At 61.8% G+C, this 20,506-nt stretch overlaps 1 protein-coding gene, 1 non-coding gene and 1 pseudogene across 2 annotated transcripts; 1 reads left to right on the top strand and 2 right to left on the bottom strand.

Annotated features, from left to right (window-relative positions):
- Positions 1 to 489: 489 nt before the first annotated feature.
- On the top strand, positions 490 to 19,845 carry EFNA2 (ephrin A2). Its single transcript, XM_022565644.3, has 4 exons — positions 490 to 787; positions 11,149 to 11,462; positions 13,518 to 13,583; positions 14,252 to 19,845. The coding sequence occupies exons 1-4, from the start codon at positions 645 to 647 to the stop codon at positions 14,371 to 14,373; spliced, it is 645 nt and encodes a 214-aa protein (XP_022421352.1). The 5' UTR covers positions 490 to 644; the 3' UTR covers positions 14,374 to 19,845.
- LOC115802304 (small nucleolar RNA U3) lies at positions 10,392 to 10,485 on the bottom strand (annotated as a pseudogene).
- On the bottom strand, positions 18,064 to 18,189 carry LOC115802306 (U6atac minor spliceosomal RNA). The gene has a single exon (XR_004022733.1). It is a non-coding gene; the product is annotated as a U6atac minor spliceosomal RNA (small nuclear RNA).
- Positions 19,846 to 20,506: the final 661 nt, after the last annotated feature.

The raw sequence follows: 20,506 nt of genomic DNA, 5'->3' as shown, positions 1-20,506 counted from the left end.
GAGATGGGGGTGAGCAATCTCTGTGTCTTCTGCTTCTGGCGCCAGGCCAGGCTCTGGAGACCCGCTTGGTGGCTTGAATGGAGGTGGTTGAGAGTAACTCAGCGACCCCGGCCTGGTCTCGTGATGACAGGGGCAGATGCAGGGCCCCGCAGAGTTGGGGTGGCCGGGGGGCTTGGGGGGGCAGGACCCCGGGAGTGCAGGCAGCCCGACGCGGGGACGCGTCCCGGAAAGTCGGGGCGGGGCGGGGGGTGGAGAGGTAGGGGCGCGGCGGGGGCTGGAGCCCCCCTCCCAGCCCCCGCGCGGCTGGGGCACGGCAGGAGGGGGCGCCCGCGGCCCTCCCGGCGCTCGGGCGGGACAAAGGCCGGAGTCCCGGCCCCTCCCCGGCGGTGCGGCGGCGACGGCCCGCGCTCTCAGAGTCCGAGCGGCCGGGCTGGCGCCCGGGGCGACCCCGGCGCCCCGCCCGCCGCCGCCTGACTTCTCCGGCGCCCGAGGTCGCGCGCGCTCAGGCGGGGGCGGCTGGGGATCTCCAAGCGCCGGCGCTCCCTCCTCCCGCCCGCCCCGCGCCCGCCCGCTCGGCGGCGGCGGAGGAGGCGGAGACGGCTGGCAGGCGGCGGCCAGGCGAGCGCGGCGGCCGGACCGGGGCCATGGCGCCCGCGCAGCGCCCGCTGCTGCCGCTGCTGCTGCTGCTGCTGCCGCTGCCGCCGCCGCCGCCCTTCGCGCGCGCCGAGGACGCCGCCCGCGCCAACTCGGACCGCTACGCCGTCTACTGGAACCGCAGCAACCCCAGGTGAGCGTGGCCGCGGGCGGGGACCGGGCGCCGGGAGACTCCGGACGACCCCATCCCAGCCTGGTCTCCCGCCCCGGGCTCGGGGCGACCCTGCGCGCTGCCCCCGGAGTGGGGGCGCCCGCTTCCCACGGGCGCCCCCAGGGAGTTCCGGCCCCCAGAGTTTGGGGGACTCGCGCTCCGTGTGCATCTACCCCCAGGGCGCCCCGCCGCCTGCAGATTTGGGCGCCCTGCATGCCCCGGCGCGCCGCCGGCCCTGGAGTTTGGGGATCCCCTCTGGCACCCTCAGATGCAGTGCGGCCCTGAGTTCCCTCCCCGGACTTGGGGCACAGCATCTTCTGGCCTCTCCAGGGACCCCCGCTGGCTTTAGAGTTGGTGGGGATTCCCGGGAACCTTGTCACTGAGCCGCGCCCGGAGGTGGGGGACCGTGGCCCCTCGGGGGAGGGGTCCAGGAGTGCGTTCTGCCGGCGGGTCCCCAGATGAACTTGGGGAAGTTAGAATGTCCCTCCCTACGGCCCGGCGTCCACATTCGCTGCAGGGGGTCCCTGGTTCCTGCTTTGCAGGGATAGAGAGACTGAGGCACCAAGGGGGCTGGGGGTCTGTCCCGGGAGTCCTGACCAGGTGGCGTCCTCTCCTGTCCTGGCGCTGGTGGGGAAACTGAGGCACAGAGGGGCCGAGCGGCTGGCTCAAGGTCACGGCCAGGGGAGCAGAGCTGGGGCAGGGACCCAGGTGGCCTTGTGCCCAGCCTGCCACGCCCGCCTGCCTGCAGTCCTCCTCGGTGTCAGGCACTGAGTGCCATCTGGGGGGCAGCAGAAGCCCTTATTTGTCGAGTGAGAAAAGTTTGCTGGTGGCTGACCACATCCTGGACAGCTGCAGATGCCTCGGGCCACCCAGGGTCTGGGAGGCTGGAGCGGGCCGGGGATCCGTGGGAGATGGGGCTTCGGGGTCCTGCTGCTCCCGGTCAGCCCCACGGTCAGGGTCACGGTCGCATCAAGGCCAGCCGGGCTGCACGTGGGGGCAGAGCCGCTGGCCTCCCCGCCCCATGACCCTCTGCTACCAGTCACCTTCTCTTGGTTTTCAAGCGCCAGCCGCACCGCCTTCCACAGCCCGCCGTCCCCTCACTGTCCCCCACCGTTCTCCATCCTCCGCTGGAAAGTTGCATAAAGGGCCATATTTGAGGCAGGCCTGGGACCAGGGCAGTCAGCGTCCTGGGTGGGGGCAGGGAGCACGCCCAGACACCCCCGTCCGTTGCCTGGCTGTGGGGTTGGGCCCCGGGGCCGAGGGCAGAGACCCCGGGCCTAGGAGGGTTGGCCGGGCCATCATGGAGCTGGTCCCCCATGCGGCCCGCCCCGCTGGTCACATGTGGGTTTGATTAAGGCTCTTCCTTGCGGCCGGCCGAGCAGGGAGCCCAGCGGGCAGCACTTCCCCGGCCCAAGTTTTTGGTTTCAGCTCCGGAATCTCCGTCCCGGCATGGCCTGTCCTTTGTTCTAGCAAACGCCAGACACGCGAGGAGCCTCGAACGGGGACAGAAAGGGGTCGTTGGGGCCGCCTGCTGCCCCACCTGCCACTGGGCCGCAGGCAGGATCTCGGCCGGGAAGGAGGTAGCCCCTGGGGCTGGGCTCCGGCCGGCCACTCGGCCGCCTCCTGTTGCTGACCTGATAGCCCCGCTCCGACCAGCCGTCCGAGGGGACGGCCTTGCTGTCCAGAGCAGACCCTGGCTGTCAGGGCCTTCCTCTCCTACCTCTCCTCCCCCTTCTCTGCCTGGGGCATCCTTGGTGGGAGATGACCTCCCCGACATCTTGCGATGGGGTCTGGGGCCCTGGGGAGCCACTTGCCCAAGAAGCCCGGTTGGGTCCAGAATTGGGGCTCCATCCATCGCTGAGGTTCAGGGGCTCTTCCAAAGGGGGCCTTGGAGGCCCGGGGGCCCCTCAGGAGGTTTCATGTCCAGGGGTGTCTGGACTGGAATCTGCGTTCAGTGACAGGGTATGTGTCAGTCACAGGAGGAGGGGTGCTGTCCGGCCTTGGGGTCCGAGGGCACCCGGAATGGAGATTTCCTGAGGGCGCCCAGTCCCAGGGGCAGCTGCCAGGGTCGGGGGGTGCGGGGAGAGGTGTGGAGTCACTGAGCGGGCCCCACGCAGGAGGCAGTCCCGCGGGCAGAGACGGGCCTGTGCGGGGAGAGACAAGGATAGGGTCGAAACAGAGAGACTGGTGGTGGCGGCAGGCGGAGGTGACGGGGAACGCAGGGACGGGGCCGGGCCGGAGACAGGGGTGCACACAAAAGGCACCGTGGGGACGGGGATGGAGCCAGGGCTGGGCGGGCTCGGGTGGTGGGCGATCAGGCAGCCAGCAGAGGAGCAGGGGTGGGAGGGGATGAGTGCGCTCAGGTGGGGGACCGCCAGGCCCAGGTGGCGCCGCAGTGAGGCCGGCCACCCTCGCCCGGCCGGGCCTGGTACCCGCGCCGAGGTAATGTGTATGTGGCTATGTCTCCCCAGTTGCGTTCTCCTGCTGTGCCGTGTATTTCCTGCACACGTGAGGCTGGCGGACGTTGCCAGGGAGCCCTGCACCCACCTCCGCCGCAGCCAAAGGGCGGAGCGCAGTCCAGCCACCTGGCCCCGGCACCCCGACCAGCCGGCTGTCCAGCCGTTTCTCCGGCCGGCCCCTGCCTGGGCCGGACACTCCCGGGCTGGCTGCCGGGTGTCTCTGGACCTGTCTGCGGCCCGGGTGGGACTGGGCCAAGGGTCCTGGCTGGCTGCTCACGGGCCGAGCGTGGGGCTGCGGGTGCATCTGTGTACGTGGGGGACCCGGGGGCACCCAGGAGTCTCTTTGGGCTGCAGGGTGTGTCTGCATGTGTCACTGCGTGTAGCTGCGTGTTCTTGCCCATGATTTTCAGGGGTCCTGGGGCCCTGGGAGGTGCAGAACTGTGTGTGTGGAGCACATGCGTCACCCTGCCACACAGACGCTCGTGTGCCTACGTGTGCACAGCGACCCTGGCCCTGGACGTTTGCACGCGCCCACGTGAGTGTGCCTGGAGTACACACGTGTGCGGGGTGCATGCATGTTTGCAGCAGTGTGTCTGGGTGTGGAATGTACGTGGTGTCTGAGGTGCGTGTGTATATCTGTGTGTGCAGATTGGCATCTGGGGAGCAGGTGCATCTGTATGTGGGATGCACGCATGTCTTTAGAGTGTCTGCGTGTGCGGCCCGGCTCTGGCTGTCCCGGGGGCTCCGGTGAGGGGGCAGACACTCCACACCAGTGGGGGCACAGCTTGCCCTCCCTGCCCACCCGGCAACTCCTCCTCCGCCCCCTCCTCCAGCCCGGTGGGTTCCTGCTGGGGGGACGCGGCCAGGTCCCATGGGCACCGTGCCGTCCTCGGTGCAGAGGGGCCATCGAGGTTCAGAGCTGGCACCGGCAGGACACCCGCCGTCCCCGGGGCCCCCACCTGGTTGGGGGCCTGTAGCCTGGGTGGACCCAGTGGTGCGGACCCGGGTGGAGGCTCTGATTGCCCTCGGGTGTGGACAGCAGCCACGTTCCCCTCTCAAGCGACCGGGTGGGAAGATGGCGACTGGGGCAGCATCTTCCCCATGGCGGGGAATGTCAGGCACCCTGTCCTTGCCAGCCTCGCCCAGGACTCCGGGGAACCGGCTTTGAAGGGGGCGATGCCATATTTTGCCGCATGAGGCTTTTTTGTTTCCTTTGGAAGAGGCTCGACCAGCCGGCTTGCGGGGTAGGGTGGGGGGTGGCTTGGAGAGTGAGAATCCATGGGTCTGGGGGGCCGTGGGGGGCCGGGGCTTGGACTCGGGGATCCGGGAAGCCCGGCTGTGCCCTCGGGTGGGCAGCTTGGCTGCTCGGAGCCCCCGCGCCTCCTCCAGGAAGTGGGCCGGTGGGTTGTGGATGGCAGCCCTGCGGATGGCAGCAGGGCGCGGTGTGGACGGGCGAGGCATGGGCGTGACCCCAGGGAATCAGAGGCCCCCGAGGGGGAGAGGAAACCGACGCAGCCCCTGTGGGCAAATGGGGGAGCCTCGGGGACCAGGCCCTCACATCTGCAGCAGTCGCGACGTTAGGGGGGGAACCACAATGCGGGGCTGGGGGTTGGTTCTGAGATGCCCCCACCCTGTGGGGGGCCTGGGCGCTGAAGCTGGGGTCCACAGGCTCCCTGTCCCCAGCCCTGGTCCCTCCCTGCAGTGGGCCTCTCCCCTCCCCAGGCTGCTCAGTTTGCAGAGGAAGGACCCGAGGCTGGGGACCAGCTCAGGACGCAGGGCGGTGCGGGGGGGCCCTCCAGCCTGCCTGGGAGCTGGGCCGGGGAAGGGGCGGCCGTCTCTGACCTCGGGACCCCCCAGCAGACGTCCCGGGAGGTTCACGGGTCCCTCGAGGTCATGGGTTCAAAGGTGGTTTTCCTCAGGACGGCAGGTGCGTGAACGGGGCTCTGGAAGACAGGCTTCTTGCAGGGCCGACGGCTGGTTCTGCAGCTCCCGAGCTGGGCCTGCTGGGGGGTCCCGCCTCGCAGCAGCTTTCCTCCGGGACACCCCTCCTTCCCCTTTCTTCCTCCTCAGGACCTGGCACTCGGCCAGCCTTGCCCCCCCAAGGTGCTGCTTTGGGGAAATTGTCTCTTTGGAAGATGGATCCAGAGGGGGCTTGGCTGCGTCCCCCACCTGGTGGGCCATGCGGGGAAGGGGCAGAGCCGCCTTTGTGGCTGCTCCGTGGCAGACGCGCAGCTGAAGGCTGGGAGCACAGAAGCCAGAGTCTGAGCTCTGCTCCGGCCGGCCCTGGGGGGGGTGCCTGTCCCCACACCCCCTCCCACGCAGGGACCCTGGCTTCGAGGGGCTCGTTCCACCGCCTGGGCCACGTTGCCCCTCGCCCGCCCCAACCCAGCCATGCACCCCCTAATCTGCCCACCCTGTGGGTCGGGCTCCCCCTTAGGCCCCCGTTTCATGGACCCAGAGAAAGTGACTCATCTGTGGTCATGAGGAAGTCGGGTCCAGTGGGGTGACCCCCTCCAAGAGGCAGCCACGTCTGGGGCTGGCCGAGGAGCATCAGGGACACCGTGCACACCAGGGGTCAGAGGAGGGTGGGGTGACCGAGGCAGGTGTGCCCCGAGGACCGTGCACCTGGGCCTCCTCCTGCCTCAGACCAAGGCCTGAGGGGTGGGGTGGCCCTGAGGCCCTCACCCTACTTTTCCCGCCCACCCAGCCCCATTTGTTTACCTCTTACTTCAGCTCTGGGGCCCATGCCTCAGTTTACCCATCCACACACAAGGCCATAATTGTCCTTTCTCAGCTGATCCTGCATCACCTTGGGGCCCTAATTTTCTGGGAGGTCCTCCCCACGTCCCGCCAGCAGGAGGAAGGTGGCCAGGCCTTGGATGGGGACATGTCTTTTGGCCCCTAGAAAAGCTGGGGGAGGACACTGAGGCCTCAGGGGTCTTGCTGGGGGTGGCAGGCAGGGATGGGTGAGCTCGGCCCACGCTGGGCCTTGGGGCTGTTTCCTGGGATCTTTGTTGGCAGGTCTGAGCGCCTTTAGTAGGAGCTGTGCATGGACTCAGAGCAGGGAGATAGAGGCAGAGCCACAGGGAGTGAGGGGGACACAGACTCCCCTGCCCGCCTTGCCTGTGCCTCAGTTTCCAGTCTGGGAAGGTGGCACAGCACCCCACCCCCATTTTGGGTGAGACTCCTAATTAGTGGCTTTTGCTATTAGCATCTAATGACTTGACAGTCGCCCGATTGGAGATGATTAGCTGTGGGCTGGGTGTTGCTGGGGAAGGGGTGGTGGGTGGGTCGGTGGCGGGTAAGGGTCACCTGGGCTTTGGGGGGGGCTGCCTGCAGGGTGGACGTTGGCAGGGGGCCGGTAGGGTGAGCAGCTGGGGGTGAAGGTGTGGCGGGGCGGGGGCGGGGAGCCCTCTGTCTGGGAACCATCCCAAGTCAGTCATTCACTCCTTAGTGAGAATTTCTATCTCTATCTGCGAGCATTTGCATATCAGGCTTCGGTGCTAACGGAGGAAATGAAGGCTTTGTCTTGCTCTCACCAGACGCCGTTTGGGGTGGGGGCCCACTCCCCTGCATAAGCGTCACCCTGAGCAGGGGCGAGGCGCCAATTTGGAACGGGAATGCCAACACAGCAAGGCCGTCACTATTTTAGAGCAGGGAAGGGAGAAAAATGGTCCATTTAGGCGGCCAGAGCTCAGGCGTGTGTGGGGGTGTAGGCGTCTCCTGGGGACCCGCCTGTCTGGGGTCCTCACTCCCCCACCTGGGGGCAGCTTTCTGCTCCCCATGACTCTAGCACCTCAAAGACCTCGAGTCTTTGGCCTTTGTTTGATTAGCAAACATATATCGAGCACCACGGTATACAGGGCCTGTGCGGGCTACAGGGAAAAGGGCAGAGAAGGAGGCCAACCCCCAGGATCCAAGGAAGGCAGACAATGGGCTGCTTAAAGGTATAAATATGATGATGTCCAAACGAGATGAGTTGGGAAAAGTAGGGAAAAATGTGCCAGGCAGAGGGAACAGCATGTGCAAAGGCCCTGGGGTGGGGGCTTCCCTGGTGGCGCAGTGGTTAGGAATCCACCTGCCAATGCAGGGGACCCGGGTTCGAGCCCTGGTCCGGGAAGATCCCACATGCTGTGGAGCAGCTAAGCCCGTGCTCCGCAACTACTGAGCCTGCACTCTAGAGCCCGCGAGCCATAACTACTGAGCCCAGGCACCACAACTACTGTAGCCCGCGCGCCTAGAACCCGTGCTCTGCAACTGCAACAAGAGAAGCCCACGCATGGCAACAAAGAGTAGCCCCCGCCCGCCACAACTAGAGAAAGCCCGCGCACAGCAACGAAGACCCAACGCAGCCGGAAAGAAAAGGCCCTGGGGTGGGACCAGGGGCAACCCGGAGGCTGGTGTGCCTGGAAGGGAGTGAGCTAGGGGAGCCAGAGGGCGATGAGGTTGGGTATGGATGAGGACCACACGGGGCCTCGTGGGCCTGGGAGAACTGTGGATTTTGTTGTGTGTGTGGGGAGCCAATGGAGGGCTTTGAGACAGTGGGTCACGGGGTCTGATATACACTCAGAAAAGTGAGCCCTGGGTTTTGGGAGGCCAGGAGTCTGGCCGCCCTAGTGGGGCCCAGGCGTCCAGCCTCTGAGGCAGCAAAGCAGCTTGTCTCTGATGTTCTTCAGAAAGTGAGCTGGGGGGACCTGATGGTGCAGGTGTCACGGGGGGAGGGAGGCAAGCCTGATGGGACAGGCAGGAGGAAAGGGGAGCCCACCTTCTGGAGTCCGTTCTCTCCAGAAAGACCATGCGTGGAGTCACGTTCTCTTTCAGGTTGAGTATACACCCCTCGGCATCGTGCCAGGGACAAAAGGGAACACTGAGGGCCGGAGGCCAGGACCAGGACTCCCCCCACGGCCTGTGGTTCTGCGTCACAGCCTCCCCTGCAGGGCCCACCTGGGTGAGGCTGGGTCCCTGGGCGGCTGCTGGGCCACAGCTGCCATCGATCGGCTGATCAATGGGGCTTTCAGTGGGGCCGGCAAAGAGCGAAAATGACTTTTCAAAAAGCCTGGAGCAGCTTCTGCATCGATTGTGCCCAAGGGGCCGGAGGATGCGGCTGGTCAATGAGACGCCCGTGCCTGGTCAGCCGTGGAGCTGCCTGAGGGACGGGCAGGGTCCCAGCCCGACCCAGGGCCGGCCCGCATGCATCTATGCAGTGTCTGCTGTGTACAGAGCTAGAGTTCTCCCATCAGCCTCGAGGACCATCCCCACGGCACAGAGTTGGAATCTGAGGCTTTGAGAAGAGGAGCTGAGACCCAGCTGGGTTCCAACCTGTGACTGAACCACACTTGAGGTTCCTTGGCCCCCAACTGACCCCCGAGGCCAGACACATTTATTCTGCAAACGCCTTCTCACCTCTGCGAGAGGGAGTGGCCTCCCCGTCCCTGGACGAACCCAGTGGAGCAGGGAAGGGGCTGGAGGTGAATCCACTCCCCCTGCTCCCCATGCTGAAATTCTGCGGCCCTTGACCTCAGCCACAGACGTGAATCATCATGCTGGGTCCCTGCTGACGGCGGGGGAGACTCAGGCACCGTGAGCTGGTCCCCTGTCTCCGTCATTCCAGTTCTGAGTTCCCAGGACCCCTCGCCTCCACCTGGCACAGTCTCACGGGTGGCGGGGGGCCAGCCGATGCCATCTGATAATCCAGCCGCCCCCTCAGGTGCCAGCTGTGGGAATTAGCGCACCCGGCGTGGGGGCTGCCTGGCTCCCTCCCATGGGCCGGGGCGGCTGGCACGGCGGGCATGGAGGCAGCGGCGTGGCTGGGATCCTAGCAGCCCTCCCTGCCTCCGACCCACACTGGGCCTCAGTTTACTGGCCGATACAGGGAGTAGAGGAGGCTGGGGGAGCCCGCCCCCCAACCCTCTGATGCTCAGGCCTTTTATGTGCTAATAAGCCCCTCTCGGGAGGCCCCCTTGTCCCCCCTCGATCCAGGCCACGTTTACATGACAGGGGCCTGGGGCACCGCGTCCAGGAGGTCTAGGGGCTCCTGGCGCTGTAGCCCGAGGCGGTGATGGAAGGGGAGCTGCTGGTCCCTCGCTCAGCTGACCTCCATCCTTGACAGATGAGCCTGGGTCAGGGGCCTCCCCCCAGAGAAAGGGGTGCAGGTTGCATGACAGTGTGGGGAGACCTCCAGAGCAAAGCCTGGGAGGCAGGGCTTGGGGGTGGAGGTGTCAGGGGTGGGGAAGCTGGTGGGGTGACCAGGGAGTTGGAGGCTCTGGAAGAAGAAGGAAGGATGTCACACAGGATGGAAGGGGTGGAGCTGGGGGTCTTGAACCCAGGGCACCCCTGAGCTGGACTGAGCGAAGGAGGGCCTGAGCATCCTTTATGCCAAACCCTGCCCCCTCTGGGGAAACTGAGGCTAGAGGAGGGGCAGAGCTTGCCCCAGAGAGGCTGGGAACACTTGGCCTATGTCCCACACTGCCCTCGGCCTTCTTTTTTTTTTTTTTCGGTACGCGGGACTCTCACTGTTGTGGCCTCTCCTGTTGCGGGGCACAGGCTCTGGACGCGCAGGCTCTCACGGGCCCAGGCGCTCGGCAGCATGTGGGATCTTCCTGGACCGGGGCACGAACCTGTGTCTCCTGCATCGGCAGGCGGACTCTCAACCACTGCGCCACCAGGGAAGCCCCTTTTTTTTTTTAAACATCTTTATTGGAGTATATGGTGTGTTAGTTTCTGCTTTATAACAAAGTGAATCAGCTATACATATACATATATCCCCATATCCCCTCCCTCTTGCGTCTCCCTCCCACCCTCCCTATCCCACCCCTCTAGGTGGTCACAAAGCACCGAGCTGATCTCCCTGTGCTATGCAGCCGCTTTCCACTAGCTATCTGTTTTACATTTGGTAGTGTATATAAGTCCATGCCACTCTCTCACTTCGTCCCAGGTTACCCTTCCCCCTCCCTGTGTCCTCAAGTCCATTCTCTATGTCTGCGTTTTTATTCCTGTCCTGGCCCTAGGTTATTCAGAACCATTTTTTTTTTTAGATTCCATATATATGTGTTAGCATACGGTATTTATTTTTCTCTTTCTGACTTATTTCACTCTGTATGACAGACTCCCGGTCCATCCACCTCACTACAAATAACTCAATTTCATTGTTTTTTATGGCTGAGTAATATTGAAACCTTTCTAGTAACGAACTATAGAAATGATTCCTGAAAGTATAGTCTTGCCCTCGGCCTTCTTGGCAGGCAAATCTGCAAAGGAAAGCTGAGGAGGCTGCATCTGGGGATGGTGTGGGGGGCTGCCTGGAGGAGGGGGCATCGAAGTCAAGTAGTAAGGTTTTTGGAGAGGGGCTTCCTGGTGGGGGGGCGGACATCTTGTGCCAGGCCTGTTGTGGCTGAGGGGCCCAGATGTGGATTCTGCAGGGGGTGGAGAGACTGGGGGGGCTCCGAGTCACGTGGCGCCTGCTCGTTTTGCATGTGGTTACCCAGAATGCCTGGCGGCAGACCCTCTTCCCCAGCACCCACCTCGTGGGCTCAGCGCTAGTCCCAGTCTCAAGGAGCCTGCTGTGGCCTTGGTGGGGCAGGGTTGTGCCAGGCAGGGGACCGTGGGCTCGGACCCTGGCACCTGTCTGTGGGTAGGGTGCCCGCCCATCGGTCCCCTAACCCCTCCCCCTTCCCCATCTCTGACCTACCCCTTTCTACCTGCACTGACCCATCCCCACCCGCCTTCGTGCTTCCTGTCCCCTACCCCGTCCCCTCCCACGCGCTGACCGCTGACCCCGCTCCATTTACCCCATCCCTGACCCTCCCCTTCTCCCTTGCACTGATCCATCATCCGCATCTCGGGCCCCGCCCCTACCCCCGCGCTGACCGCCGGCCCCGCCCCCAGGTTCCACGCGGGCGCGGCGGACGACGGCGGCGGCTACACGGTGGAGGTGAGCATCAACGACTACCTGGACATCTACTGCCCGCACTACGGGGCGCCACTGCCGCCGGCCGAGCGCATGGAGCACTACGTGCTGTACATGGTCAACGGCGAGGGCCACGCCTCCTGCGACCACCGGCAGCGCGGCTTCAAGCGCTGGGAGTGTAACCGGCCCGCGGCGCCCGGGGGGCCGCTCAAGTTCTCGGAGAAGTTCCAGCTCTTCACGCCCTTCTCGCTGGGCTTCGAGTTCCGCCCGGGCCATGAGTACTACTACATCTGTGAGTGGGGGCGGGGCAGGGGCGCGGGGGGTGGGGGTCCCTCCTCCGCGCTGGCCTCTGTCTCCGGGCGGACGCTCCGGTGGTCTCGCCCTCCTCCCCGCAAGCCCCCCTGTGACCTCGGCCTCTGGATAAGCCTCTGGGCCTCTGGACTGGGACCATGTGGTCAGCCTGTCCCACACTGAGACCAGGGGTGCCGTCCCCCCATTGCAGGAGGTGGGAAACTGAGGCCTGTGGAATCTTGAGGGAGGGGGTGAGGGCGACCAACCCTGGACATGGCAGGGGTCTCCCGGGCCCACCCCCCCATCTCCCAGCGACCCACCCGCGCCCAGTTTCCCCGAGGAGCTTTTCACTGTCGGCTGGTGGCAGCCTTGGGACACTGCGCATGCGTGCCCCGCTGTGAGCCTTGCGGGGGGGCCGGCTAGGCTGCCCCCACCTGTCCTGGGCATCAGGGGTTCCCAAGGGGCCCCTTTTTCCTTCCCATCAAGTGCCAAGGGCAGGGTCTGGGGAGGCGGCAGAGTCGGGGCTGGGTTCAAGTTCCCGTTCAGTGGGGCCTTGGCAGACTGTAGTCTGAGAACCTAAACCAGGAACACTGGGGTCCAGGCATCGCCGCTGCCGAGAGGGGGTATCAGGGAGCCCACCTTGGCGTCGGACTCATGCCTCTCCCGAGGCAGTGAGACTTCAACGGATTGTGGGGTCCCATTTCTCAGCGTCCTGGGGGCTGATGGGGAGCAGGTGGGAAGGGGGGTCTGCCCCCAGGGCTTTGGAGAGGAACCCAGCGCCTCACCACCCCGGTTCCTGCTGAGTCAAATTAAACTCTACAAGGCTCCCATTTCCTCCTTTCTCTGCTCTATTTGGATTTTTTCTTTTTAATTCAGGGAAGAAGGGGTGGGGGAGGGGAAGAAGGTGCTTAAATTAAGTCTCCGTAATATAAGAAAAATTACATTTTTCTTTCCGAGACGGGAGTTTCATAAAGATAATTATTGTAATTATTCGTCCTATCTCTGTGATGAATGTTACTTTTATTACGTGCTTTTTATCTTCATCTCCCAGCACGAGGGGCTTCTGGGGGGCGGGCAGAGGTGATGGCCGCAGAGAGGACCGGCGGAGAGCACAGGCGGGGGCAGGCCCAGCCGCAGCCGTGTGGGTGCCCGTGCCTGTTCACGTGTGTGAGCCCCGCCACCCGCAGGGCCTCAGGCCTCCCTCCCTGCCCCTGTCCTGGTCCCTGAGCTCCTCCCTCCTGACTCATGGCTGATGCTCTGGTACCTCCCCTGCCCGCCAAGTGGGCCAAGAAGCTGGGAGCCCTATGGTGGAATTTTAGGTGTGAGGACCCAATGCACTTCGGCCTGCACATGACTTGGTGGTGTGGGTCGCTCTCCAGGTGAGGCCGGAGGCTGCCTCCTTCCCAGGGGTAACTGGGTTTCTGGCGTCACCCAGATGGAAAGAATGATTTCCAAAGCACCTTCCATGGGCCAGATGAGGTCCACATAGGGGGTGACTTGCCGACAGGCACCCTGAGAGCAGGGATTTGATCCCTGGTCAATCATTTAGTTACACTGATTTTTTTTTTTTGCTGTTTGATTTTTGTTTTGTTTTGTTTTTGGCCGTGCTGCACGGCATGCGGGATCTTAGTTCCCCGACCAAGGATGGAAACCGTGCCCCTGGCAGTGAAAGCTCAGTCCTAACCACTGGACTGCCAGGGAATTCCCTTTTTTTGCTGATTGGAAACACACCTATTTTTATTCATCACCTTTGAACTTTGCCCTGTGATGCCCTGGGGTGAGATGGAGCCCTGGGGTGACATTGACACCTCACCTGACCCCCGTCTCTGGGGTTAGGATTCAGCAAAGTGAGAGGTAGGGGAAGAGTGCAAGAGGACTTCTGGGAAATCATGGGCATTGTGTCTGGGGCTTTGATGTATGATGAGGAGTTTTATGGGTGGATTCCCCAACCTGGGGTCAGGGTTGGGTTACGGGTGTGGGGAAGGGCCTACAGCCCCAAGAGGCCTCAGGCACCAAGAGCCTCCTGCCCTACTAACCCCCAACCCCTCTCTTCCAGCTGCCACGCCCCCCAATGCTGTGGACCGACCCTGCCTGCGGCTGAAGGTTTACGTGCGACCGACCAGTAAGTTCTTGGTGGGGGTTCATGTAAGGTCCTTAACTCACAGAACCCAGTGAGTCATCAGCGGAGTTAGGAGGCGGTCATGGCATAGCCTGGGGAGTCCCACAACCTCAGCGATGGCTGGGACAGGCCCTGCCTGAGCCTCTGTTTTTCCATCTGCAAATGGGGCCATTTCAGACCTTCAAGAATGAGGGTTGAAGTCCATGGCTGGGCTTCACTGAGGCCGAAGCCCCCTTCACCCAGTGAGCGGGTATCATGGAAGTTCTCTGAGATGGACCAACGGGTTCGTGTTCTGAGCTCCTGAAACATAGGGAAGGGGCGTCCTACAGCCTCGTCACTTCACCTGGAGCCTTCTGTTTGCCATGCTCTGCATTGGAGGCACAGCCTCAGCCAAGGTGGACAGAAATCTCTGTGCCCTTGGAGATGCAGTGAAATGGAGATTTTTGTTTTTTGTTTTTTTTTTGGCTGCTCAGTGCATATGGGATCTTAGCTCCCTCACCAAGGGTGGAACCCGTGCCCCCTGCATTGGGAGTGTGGAGTCTTAACCACTGGACCGCCAGGGAAGTCCCGTAATGGAGATGTTTAACAATGTCAGGTTGTGGTGAGGTCTAGGAAGCAGGGTGGGGGGTGGGAGGCCTGCCACTGACCCCCCTGTCTCCCTGTCCCCCCAGATGAGACCCTGTATGAGGCCCCCGAGCCCATCTTCACCAGCAATAACTCATGCAGCGGCCTGCGCAGCTGCCAGCTCTTCCTCAGCACCGTCCCTGTGCTGTGGACCCTCCTGGGCTCCTAGTGCCCAATGGGACGTTGGCCCCGCCCTGATGGCCCACCTCCGAGACCAAATAGAGACGCCGCTTCTCCCACGACTGGTGCTGCTTCGCCGGGCAGGGGGCTGTCCACCCGCCCCAGGGCTGGAGGGGGGTGAGGGCAGCCGAGGTCCCTCCACCCCGTGCCAGAGGGGCCGGGTGTCTGCTCAGCTGGCCATGCTGTCTTGTCCGGGGGACCTGCTGAACCCTGGGATCTCTTGGTGACGTTGGTTTTTGTTTTTGCTTTTTAAGTGTATTTTTCATGGTTGCATCAGAAAGACTTGAGTTTTTAATTTAATTTATTCCTTGCTGTCACCTGTGACTTTGGGAAGGAAACAGAATAGACAGATGGGGCAGGGGTCCCTGGCCCCCTTGAGGGGAGGGGGATTGGGGCACCCCTGGCCTGGTCACTCCATTTGTTGGGTCCTGGGTGGAGGCAACCATGGAATGGAACCCCAGGTGCCATGGGACAGGCTGGCCTGAGGCAGAAGGGGTGGGTGGTGAGTCCCCCCGATTCTGGTCCGGGGCCCTCAGACCCCTGTTCTGCCAGCTCTACCCTCCTCCCTCCTGGTGATTGTCTCCTAGAGCAGAAAACCACGGGGTTTCACCAGCAGCCACCATGGAGCCCCGGCACCCTCAAAATCATAGCATTACAACGTCTTAGAGATGACGTAGGCCCCACCTGTCCCCCCAGCCTCACACAGTCGCCCCCGAGACCGAGAAGATGTTATATTTCTGTAAATAGAGCCAGCAAGTATATACTGTGATTTATTTTTACTGTATTCCTGAGGATGGACTGGAATGTTTCTTTTTCTCTCACCCCTTCATGGGGGGGCGCTTTTATTTTGATGGGGGGGTTGGGGTAGACTTTTTAGCGTAGAAGTCGCACTTCAAAATAAGCTCCTTTGTCTGTGAGACCCCCTTCCCTCTACTGTATGACTAATAATGTTTGTAAGAAAAGGGAAAACAGGACAAAACAAAACGGGGGGGGAGGGGAACATCACCACCAAAAAAGAGAAACCCCCTCCCCAAAACACTCTAATGAAGTAAACAGCGCATTTATACAGATTTCATATTTCTACCCGCCTTTCCTGATCTGTGTTTTATATATATTATATATAAATATATATGGCGTGTGGCCGCCGGGAGATGGCTCGGGCACGCCAGTGGGGGACTTTTGTAGGGGTCGTGGGCGTGCGGCATTGCCACGCCTGGAGCTGGCGACGGGCCCCGCCCCCCCATCACAATCAACTTTGGATTCTGTATTTTTTTATAATAAAATAAGCGTAAGCATCCAGGCTGCGTGTCTGTGTTGGGGCTGCAGGTCGGGTCTGGAATCTGCTGGGGAGGGGTGTCTTTAAGGAATGTCTGGAGACCCCAGGGCCGGTTGTGATCCTTTGGTTTTGTGTATCGTTGGGGTGCCTGGCCCCGAACTGAGCATCTTATGGGGTGCTGTGCCCTTCAAACCACCCCTAGGAGAGGGGAACAAGCCCCTCTCCCCTGGGGCAGCTGGGAGGATGGAGGGAAGACACGGGGCTGGCTTTGAATACACAGCAGGGGCTTGTTAAGTGTCACCCGATGCACCTGAGCAGGTGGGAATCCCTGGACCCCAGGGCCAGTCAAGACCTCCTGTACCCTTGTCCTCACTTGGGGGCGGTCCTTGGGTTCTATGACAGGTCTTTTAGGATCCAACCAAATTCGGTGCCATCTTGGTCGCCAAGCTCTGTGGAGGGGTGACTCAGCTTCTCCAACTGCTCCAGGCAAGGGTGGGGGTTTGTCATCTCGAATTCCCTCCTGGCTTTCCAAAAGACATGTGTCAGAGTCTTCTGGGATCCCAGGGGCCTTCACCCCAGCCTGGCCCTGGAGAGGCACAGAACAGGGCGGAGAGACTGGGGCCTCAGGGCTGCTCCTTGCCTCAGTGCCACCCGCAGGGACTGCGGTGTCCCGGGCACAATTAGCTGAGAGGGAAGGCTCTCAGCTAATTAATTCGGTCGTGCTGGGTCCAGCGACGGGGGCTGCCTCTTAATGAGGCCAGGAAGCGGCACAAAGACCCCTGTGTGCGCCCCGCCTGCCCTGCCCAGCAGCAGTGGGACGGAGGGTGGCCACTGCCGAGCACCACGGAGGGAGAGCCGAGGGATCCCCCCACTCTGTGGAGAGGACCCCGAGGCTCAGAGAGGGAGGAGGCCCCCCTATGTCCACCCCCCTGAGACCCCTCGCTCGAACACCCCAACTCGACCACGGGGACAGAGGAAACTGGAAGGCGAGGATTAAATGCAGGGGTCGTGGGGCAGAATCGTAGCAGCTAACTTTGATTTTGTTATTTAAAAAAATGTTATTGAGATATAGTTCACATACCACACAATCCATCCGTTTAAAGTACGATTCCACAATTTTTATCCATTCACAGGGTGTGCAACCATCACCACTATCTAATTCCAGAACATTCCATCACCCCAAAAAGAAGCCCCATCCCCCTCCCCACTGCCTGACAACTAGGAACCCACTCTCTGTACCTCTGGATCAGCCTGTTCTGGACGTTTCCCATCAATGGAATCACACACTGCGTGTCCTTCTGTGTCTGGCTTCTCTCACTGAGCATCGTGTTCTCAGGGTCCGCCCACATTGTAGGAGCGTCAGGGCTTCTGTCCTTTTCATGGCTGAGTGATGTTCCCGTGTGTGGAGGGATGACTTTCTGCCCATTCACTCTTTTATGGACATTTGGGTTTTTTCCTTTTAGCTATTCTGAGGACTTTTGAGACAAAATTTTAACACAAAAAGGTGACCTTGGATGGGTAAGTATAAAAATAGCTCTATTCCCACCGCGGGGCCTTTGCACATGCTGTTCCCCCTATCTGGTGTGCCCTTTCTGCAGACCACTGCTTGACTCTCTCCCCCAGCCCTTTCATAAGGGGTACATGTCCCCTCTAGACCTCCCTGGCCAAGTGGCCCTCACCCCATCCCCCTGCTGTTAAATCTCTGATTCTTCTTTTTTTTTCCACAATAATGTGTATTTATTTACCGGGCATTATTTACATCTAATTTACCACATGTATCTTTTTTTTTTTATTAGATCTTTATTGGAGTATAATTGCTTCACAATACTATGTTAGTTTCTGTTGTACAACAAAGCGAATCAGCCATATGCATACGTATGTCCCCACATGCCCTCCCTCTTGCCTCTCTCTCCCACCCTCCCTATCTCACCCCTCTAGGCGGTCACAAAGCACAGAGCTGATCTCCCTGTGCTGTGCGGCTGCTTCCCACCAGCCAAGTATTTTACACTCGGTAGTGTATATACGTCGATGCTTCTCTCACTTCGCCCCAGCTTCCCCCTCCCACCCCATGTCCTCAAGTCCATTTTCTATGTCTACCTCTTTATTCCTGCCCTGCAACTAGGTTCATCAGTACCATTTTTTTAAAAATTTAGATTCCACATATATGTGTAGCATACGGTATTTGTTTTTCTCTTTCTGACTTACTTCACTCTGTATGACAGACTCTAGGTCCATCCACCTCACTACAAATAACTCAATTTCGTTTCTTTTTATGGCTGAGTAATATTCCATTGTATATATGTGGCACATCTTCTTCATCCATGCATCTGTCGATGGACATTTAGGTTGGTTCCATGTCCTGGCTATTGTAAATAGAGCTGCAATGAACATTATGGTACACGTCAAAAACAGTGGTTAGATGCCACGAAGTAGGTGGCAATGCCTTAACCATATGCGTGTTGTCAGGCCCGAGGGCCTCTTCCATCCTGGTCGAGGGGAGTGCTAACCTTCTCTCCTTTCATACAACACAAATCTGATTCTTTACTTGTCCGTCTTCCCCACCGGCTGGGAGTCCCCAGGGTCCCACCGTCAGGAGTCTCCCCTGGGACTTGTCATCTGCCACATGCACAGACACACGTGCACACACGTGTGTGGAGGAACCCCATGGCCGCGCCCACCTGTGCGCACCCCTGTACCGACACATGCTTGCGTTTGGGGCCTGGATCTCTCAGGGGCCATGCTGTCCATCACTGGTCACCAGCCACGGCCTCGGGGGCCACCACCAAGGTGCAGAGTGGCCCCTCACTCCTGGGGCTGCACTGGGCACAGTGGGGTACCCCCAGGGCAGCCATCGGTAAAGGGGTCCTGTGCATACCCAGAGGATCCCCAAGGGCGGGGGGTCAGGGAGGTGGGAAGGGGGGGTCCTGAGGTTTCCCCCATATCCTGACGGTCGCTCTTGGGTGGAGCCAGGCCTCCCGGTCGGGGCCCCCTCAGATTCATGGCCACCTTGGCTTGGGGGCATCAATGCCCTCAGTCACAGGAGAGCACCCCACAGCCCTTCCCCTGTGGGCCCCTGAGCCCCTATCTAATCTATGCCGCTGTCTCAGGAGAAGCCCCAGGCCACACCCTGGATCCCCGACCACCCCCCACCGCCGTGACCGTGACGAGGGGGCTCACGCCTTGCCCTCTGGACTGATGGGGACCACCCTGGCTTTCAGGGGTCCGATCAAGTCCCTTGACCACAGTCACGCAGTGGGTCATGTCACTCGGAGGAAAGGCCACCATCCCGGGGGCTCTGGGGCTCACGTCCCCAGTCTAGGTGCTGCCGCCCCACCCCACCCCCACTTCCCATGTCAATGCCAGCGCCCCCCAGCAAACAGTGAGCACCTGCTGTGTGCAGCCAGGGGGCAGGGCCCTCCCTCTGCCTGTGGCATCAGGGCGAGGACAGTGGGGCCAGCCCCGGTGGGCCTTCCCCATATTTGGTGGGCTTATGGGTCACGGGAGGAGGCCACGGTAATGGGGAAGTGTGGACCAGGGTGCAGGTGGCCAGGCGGCCACTGACAGACAAATAAAAAGCCGGTTCACAGCCCGGGAGCCCCTGAGGAGCCATAAATCACATGCGATGACACACAAGTCGGAAATCAAGTGGCTGCAGCTGGGCTGGTGTGGCTGGTGTGGCTGAGACAGGTGGGGGCGGGGGGAGCCAGGAGCCCCTCCCACCTTCAGTTTCCTCCCCCCGGAGCTGCTGGCGGTGGTCCTTACTGGAACAACACTTGTGAGGATGATAAGGGCTGGGGCTGGGTGTGGACCTGGGACAGGGAGGGGCCTCAAATGCTGGGCACGGGGCAGGTGCAGGACACAGACGGACTGCTGGGCGATTGAGGCATTTCTTCGCCTGATCTTGATGGAGCCTGGGTGGGGAGGGGGGCAGGGGCAAAGGAGATGGGCGGGGGGGGCACGGGAGGCTTTGGGGCAGGACTGGAGGCCAGGGAGGAGAAGAGGACTCTGGGTGGGGAACTGCTGAGCCCGAGGACCCCGGCTTCCCTTCAGGGAGGTGTCCAAGAGGCCACTGACCCTTCTGTGCCTTCTCTGCTGGAGAAGAAAGCCCACCCCATCCATCCTCTCCACGCTTACCGGCTCACTTATGGGAGCCAGGAAACTTGGGGTGGAGGTGGGGGTGTCCGGGGCGGGACCCCTCCCCCCTCCCTCTGGGGCCGCCCACCTGACAGCCCCTCACCTGCCCCATTGATCCGGAAATGGAGGCTGAGGCCCGGAGGTGATCGATGGGCCCTAATGGACAATGCAATCCCTGGGGAAGGGGGGGGCAGCCGGTGATGGGGGAGGCCTGGGTTCCCCGACAGCAGCCAGGGTCGGGGCCGCCCTGCAAGCCCCTCCTCCAGGAAACACCAGGTTGTGTGGCCTCCCAGTGCAGGGAGGTGAGGGGGGTATTGTCTATGGCACCCCCGGATCCCCACACCCGCCGGGCCACTCTCCTCCGTGGCTTCCAGGATTTGTTTGCACCATCTACTGATCCCTCCCCGGGAATCTGAGGCAGGCCTCAGGGGAGTTGCCCCAGCCCTGGCGGGGTTCCTGCGGGGAGGAAGAGGCGTAGAGATGTGGTGCTGGACCCCTGGGGGCCCTCGGGCCGGGCTGGGATAGGCCAGAGGACCAGCTGCTTGTCTCACACCGGTTTCCAGCTCTAAGTGCTTAAAAGCCTCCTGCGGCCTCTGGGACCCGCAGGCAGGCGGGCAGGCGGGGGAAGGGCAGCAGGGGCTGAGGCTGGGGGTGCCCCCACCGGAAAAGTCCTAGCCCCTGAGACAGGCGGTGCATCCTGGCACGTCTGCCC

Source organism: Delphinapterus leucas, unplaced genomic scaffold, assembly GCF_059928025.1.
Source record: "Delphinapterus leucas isolate spDelLeu-1000000601 "Yukka" unplaced genomic scaffold, BTC_Dleu_Yukka2 spDelLeu_asBTCV2_sq25, whole genome shotgun sequence".
NCBI lineage: Eukaryota > Metazoa > Chordata > Mammalia > Artiodactyla > Monodontidae > Delphinapterus > Delphinapterus leucas.
Note: the sequence above shows the minus strand (reverse complement) of the source record. Positions and strands in the feature narration are given on the sequence as shown.